This window comes from Molothrus aeneus, unplaced genomic scaffold (genome assembly GCF_037042795.1).
Source record: "Molothrus aeneus isolate 106 unplaced genomic scaffold, BPBGC_Maene_1.0 scaffold_43, whole genome shotgun sequence".
NCBI classification, from domain to species: domain Eukaryota; kingdom Metazoa; phylum Chordata; class Aves; order Passeriformes; family Icteridae; genus Molothrus; species Molothrus aeneus.
This window is the reverse complement of record NW_027099100.1, coordinates 599,575-605,416: the sequence shown is the minus strand read 5'-3', so window position 1 is coordinate 605,416 and position 5,842 is coordinate 599,575. Positions and strand designations below refer to the sequence as shown.

The window sequence follows — 5,842 nt, the reverse complement described above, 5'->3', positions numbered from 1 at the left end:
ATGGCCCTCCTGGCTCGCTCCCTGGCACTGCTGGCAATGACCTTGTCCGTCACGGCCATCAAGGTGGTGCCCCTGGACATGGCCAGGGACTCCTTCGATGACCGGTACCGGGGCTGCAGCCCTGCCATGACGGCGGTGTTGCCAGCCCTCCACAACTTTGAGTTCCAGGTGAATCCTCTCTTCAGCCAGACCTGGGTGAAGGCCGAGGCTGAGTGGCACAAGCGGGGCTCTCCTGTGTCCCCTCTGGCGTCCCCAGCCCAGGCCGTGGCTGTCATGGCCTACACAACAAAGGACATTTACAAGGACTTCAACGCAGCCGTGCGCACGGCCGGGCGCTCCCGCCAGGAATACCGGAACAACTTCCACTTCAAAACGCTGCATTTCCTGCTGACCCAGGCCCTGGTGACACTGAGACATGCTCAGAAAGCAAAGTGTCGCCACGTGTTCCGGGGTGTGCATGATGTCCGGTTCCAGGCACGGCGTGGCCAGAAGATCCGGTTTGGCCAATTCACATCAACGTCGCTGAGCAAAGAGGTCGCCCAGAAATACGGAACAGACACCATATTTGAGGTTCGCACATGCCACGGCGTGGACATCCAGGCTTTTTCCTTCTATCTGAGCAACCGAGAGGTGCTGATCCCACCATACGAAACCTTTGAGGTCACCAAAGTCACCCGGAATGGGAAGAGGGCATGGATCACTCTCCGCTCCACCGGGACCTACAGCAAACACAACTGCGCGTGGCTGTGAGGTGACGGCACAGGGGACAGCCTGGGGTGATGGGGACACGCAGTGTGGCCTTGGGGACAGCCATGATATGGCACGGGGGGAATGGGGACAGGGACAGGGTCAACCACTGTGTGTGGGCGGGACAAGGACACCCACAGCGAGGGACCAGGACAGAGACACCCAGTGCTGGGAACACCCAATATGGGGACAGGGGACACACATGATAGGACACAGGGGGTGAGGACACTCCCTGCCACCTGTGGGAACACTCGCTGAGAGTTTGGGGTCAGGGACATCCACTGCTGGGAGACCAGGTGTGGGGACAGCCATTGTGGGCATGAGGGCAAGAATGTCCATGACAGGGCTCAGGGAGGGGGAAGCCCCACATCTGGGAGGGGACAGGGACAGGAACACCCCTGCCAGGGGAGGACAGAGACTGGGCCCTGCCTGTCCTGACCCTGTCCCTCCCCATCAAATGCAGTGCTGTGGGGATGGGCCCTGTGTGCTGGACACGAGTGAGTCGGGACCCCCATGGCAATCCCTGAACCTCTGTCACCCCCATGGCTCCCCCTGACTACCCCTCAACCCTGTCACCCCTAAGCACACCCTGACCCCTTTGGTCTCCCTGATCCCTCCCATGTACCCCCCCGTGTCCCCATTGAAACCCTGTCACCTCATGGCCCCCATCTCTCCTGCCACCCCAAACCATCCATTATGGCTGTCCAAGACCCCCTCACTCCCCCCATGGTCCCCTGATGCCTCTCTTTGTCCCCCAGCTGGGACTGTCCCCAGGACTTCCTTCCAACTTGGAGGACTCCTCCTGGCCACCACAGCCCTGGTAGTGGCCACCAAAATTCTCAGCACCACCAAGGTCACTGAAGTCACTGTGGCAGCTGTGGCAGCTGTGGCCACCGTGATCATCAAGACTCCCTGAGCCACAAGGCTACCACAGAGGCTGTGACCACTGTGTCCACCAGAGCCATTGTGCAAAGAAATCCTATTAAAAACTCTATTGAAACAATTCCATTAAATAATTTGCTCAAAACAATTCCATTAAATAAATCTGTCACAGCCAGCCAAAAGTGACAATTTAAAGCAGGGCTTGATGACACTCACCACACCAACATTCACAGGAACATCTCTTTCCTTCTGCCTCAAGGAGGATCCTTGGGGAGCATCCCCTTCCCGAGGGAGGAAACTCACACACATTTCATTGCAAGCAGGAACAGGGGTGAGAAATCTCTGTCTCAGGGGGGACTGGATGTTCCCAGGGTCAATTGATGGATGGCCAGGCCCAGCTCTGGTGATCCACCCTCACTTGTCAATTCGGGATTGGGGATTTGGGCTGGTTTTAGCCCAATTCAGAATCCAAATTGGATCAAGACCCCTCTCAGTGCAGCCCCGATGGCCACAAATGGGGCATTGTCCCTTGGCCACATTCCAGGCAGAGCATCCTGACACATCCTGCACTTCAGGGGGACCTTAAAGGCTGGAAACTGGGAGGTTCAAGAGGGCAAGGGCAGGTTCTGCCCCTGGGGAGGGACAGTCCCCAGTGGCAATCCAGGCCTGGAGGGTACTGCTGGAGCAGCTCTGGGGAAGGACATGGGGGTGGTGGCGGGTGACCAATGGAGCTGGCCATGTGGCCTGGGGCCAGGAGGGATCCAGGGTATGTCCTGAGGAGCAGGCCCAGTAAGTCAGGCAGTGTTTGTACCCCTCTGCCCTTCCCACTGAGGCACATCAGGAGTGCTGTGACCAGATCTTCCCAGTGCTGTGTCCCTTTCTGCACTGCTCTGGACCCAATCCATTGCTCAGGGATGATTCTGCCTGAGCTGGGGGCTTGGGCCAGGTGCCCACTCTGGGTCCTTCCAGCCTGACCCATGCTGGGATTTGGGGACTCTGGCAGTTGAGGTTCAGGAATTGTCCACCGGAGGGCAGCAGCGAGCACAGGAAATCAGCGTCACTGCGCATGCGCCGCCCCCAGCTGCAGTTCCGGGTGCCAACAGCAGGCGGCAGCACGAGCTGCTGGCGCTGCCCAGCGCCCGCCCCGCCCCATCCCGGCCCCGGGGGCTCTGCAATGGTTTGGGAAGGAGCGACCTTAAAGCCCGTCCGGTGCCAGCCCTGCCATGGGCAGGAACATCGTCCCCTGGGCCAGGCTGCTCCAGGCACTGCCCAGACTGGCCTTGAGCCCTTCCAGGAGTGGGGCAGCCACAGCTTTTGTATAGATCGGTAGCATGATGATCTGCTCTCACAATTAAGTGAAGAATGTTGTTTGTACGTTCAGAGAAGTTCTGTTTTTTATGGCTACTTTATTGTGGTTTGTTCTTCGGAAAACCTCTTTTCTTCCCTGAGCCTCCTTTCCCCCCTCTATGTTGTTGCCACCAGATGGCCCTGGTTGTCAGGGCTGTCAGGAACATGTGGATGGAGGGCGTGTACCTGTGCCCCTTGCATCAGGCGGTTGGGGAAGGGCCAAGCCTGTTGCTGGGGAGGCATGGCATGCCTCACCTCACCTCCAATCAGACTGCAGGAAGGTCTCCACCAATGGACAGCAAGGAAGAGTCATCTGTCAGACTTTGAATGGGGCCAGGGATCTAGAAGGAAAATTTTTGAATATGTATGACTACTTATGGATATGTATTTGCTGATGCAACACCAGGGGTATAAAAGGCACTGTGTTCCCCCCAGTGTTGTCCCTGTACCCAACAGCCCCACCACCCCACTCCCAGTCCTTTCCCCCCCTAGTGCCCCCCAGCCCAAACCCTGGGAACAATTCCTGACCTCTCCAGTGTCCCCTCAGTGCTCCACCAGCCACCCTCTCCATCCCAGTCCTGTTTTTACCATTCCATTGTCCCCACCAGGCTCCCCATAAACTCAAGCCTGCTCCCAGTCCTCTGCAACCTTCTTGTAACCCCAGGTCTCTCTGGGATTCCACCCAAATGCCTGAAGCTGCTCCCTCACCATCCTCAGTGTCCCCCAGCTCCCACTCCCCGACCCAAGTCCCAAACCGAGTCCCATTTCCCATGTCATGTCACCCCTGGACCCCAACCCAAATCCAGAGGTCACCCCCTGCCCCTGCAATGTCCCCCTGGAGCCCCCATGGCCCCACTCTGCAACCCCAGTCCCATGTCCTCCCACAAGTGCCCCCAGTGTCCCCCAGCCCCTGGTCATGAAATTGGCCGGAGTGAACTCCCTGATGGAACTGGAGGTAGCAGAAAGCCGGAATTCTTTATCAGCTCGGACTCACAGCAGATCTCTCCTGGTCCTGCAGCTCAGGGGGGACTTTGCCATGGGGTATTTATCCACCACAATTATAAATATTCATTAGAAGGGGCTTCTTAGCTAATGCAGATTCATCAGTTTCTCTGGAAATAATTTGCATGGTTCTGCCTCTTTCTGGAAGTCCTTATATGGTACTGGAGGGGCATCCAAAGGGATTTGTGGGTGTGGTTTTCACTGATTGCCCCAATATGCCAGATGACCTTTCCTGCAACTTCTGCTTTTTCCAGTCACTGCTCCTTCTGTGCTCCAGAACTTGCAAAAGACCCTCACTGGAGTTTCTTTATCTGTTTCTTCATGGATTCCATCCATGTTCATCCTGACTATTCACACTTCTACCACCGTTCCTTGTTTTGGCCCATTCATCTATAAGCTCTGTCTAGCACTATTGAGGAATCTGAAATTTTCTTTCTCTGATTGCTCACAGCCCAGATCCCCAGTCCCACTCCCACAGGCCCATGCAAACGTAGGAACTCACTTGCCATCTGCTTTGAGCATTGCTCGTGCCCATGGAGCCATATGGAGAGATAGAAGTCAATTAACAGCACAGAGATCTCCAATAAAATATGAACAAGAATTAATGCCCCTCCTCGATACTACCCAGCTGCCCAGAGAAGTGGCTGTACTATAGTGCAGGGCACACCAGCTTGGGGATTGACAAATCCCTGTGCGTAAATAGACTTGTACTAAAGCTGCACGAGAGGTTGTGCAACAAAGCATGCTGGTGTTAATTCCTGAGAATGGAATTTCACCCCCAGGAGGCGAGGCCTGGATAGAGTTGGGCAGATTGAAAATTGGCTGCTTATCTAAAAGCCCACAATAAATGGGTGGCTGAGTGGGTGAGAGGAAACTCCCAAAAACCAGGTCAGGCCCTCCCCAGCGGATGCTGCAATTTGTAAAGGAGAAAAGCACCAGCAAAGCTCTGGGGAATTCATGAGATGGGGACTTCTCTGTGGCCTCAGATCCTCAGTGTCCTTAGGACAAAACTGTCAGGTCTGTTACGGAGAAATGCCGGATATGTTTTGAAAAGAACCCTTTGAATTCAAAACCATCACCTCCAGGTGTCACTGGAAGTGGAACACTCCTGGGGAGTACTGGCAAATGGCTTTTCTGAGCTACCACGCCAACATAGGCTCAGGTATCTCCTGGTGTTGGTGGATCCCTTCTTGGGGGTCCAGAACTTCTCCTGCCAAACCAGCAAGGCCAGGGAAATCATCCAGGCACTCCCCCAAGAGATCATCCCCAGGCTCAAGGTGCCTACAGGGATGTGATCTGATAGGGGACTCTATTTGGTATCTGAGGTGTGACAGCAACTCAGTGAGCTGTGATGAGGGGGACTGGGGGGGACTGGGGGACCATGGGACTGGGATTGAGGTCATTGTGGGTGTGCAATAAGAGAGAGAATAGAAAGTTTCAGATCCCATAAAGATGTAGGACTGAGCTTAAAATGAATGGGCAAAAGCAAGGAAAAGGGGTAGAAGTGTGGATATCAGGATGAACGTGGATAGAATCCATGAAGAAACAGATAAAGAAACTCCAGTGAGGGTCTTTTGCAAGTTCTGGAGCACAGAAGGAGCAGTGACTGGAAAAAGCAGAAGTTGCAGGAAAGGTCATCTGGCATATTGGGGCAATCAGTGAAAACCACACCCAGAAACCCCTTTGGATGACCCTCCAGTACCATAAAAGGACTTCCAGAAAGAGGCAGAACCATGCAAATTATTTCCAGAGAAATTGATGAATCTGCATTAGCTAAGAAGCCCCTTCTAATGAATATTTATGATTATGATGGATAAATACCCCATGGCAAAATCCCCCTGATGTGCAGGACCAGGAGAGATCT

The 5,842-nt window shown here is 54.6% G+C and overlaps 1 protein-coding gene across 1 annotated transcript; it reads left to right on the top strand.

Annotated features, from left to right (window-relative positions):
* On the top strand, positions 1–750 carry LOC136570925 (NAD(P)(+)--arginine ADP-ribosyltransferase 2-like). The gene has a single exon (XM_066571340.1). It carries the CDS (start codon positions 1–3, stop codon positions 748–750), a length of 750 nt encoding a protein of 249 aa, XP_066427437.1.
* Positions 751–5,842: the final 5,092 nt, after the last annotated feature.

What these genes read in the sequence shown, in the direction of transcription:
- LOC136570925 (XM_066571340.1), top strand. Translation starts at nt 1, where the DNA reads ATGGCCCTCCTGGCTCGCTCCCTGGCACTGCTGGCAATGACCTTGTCC.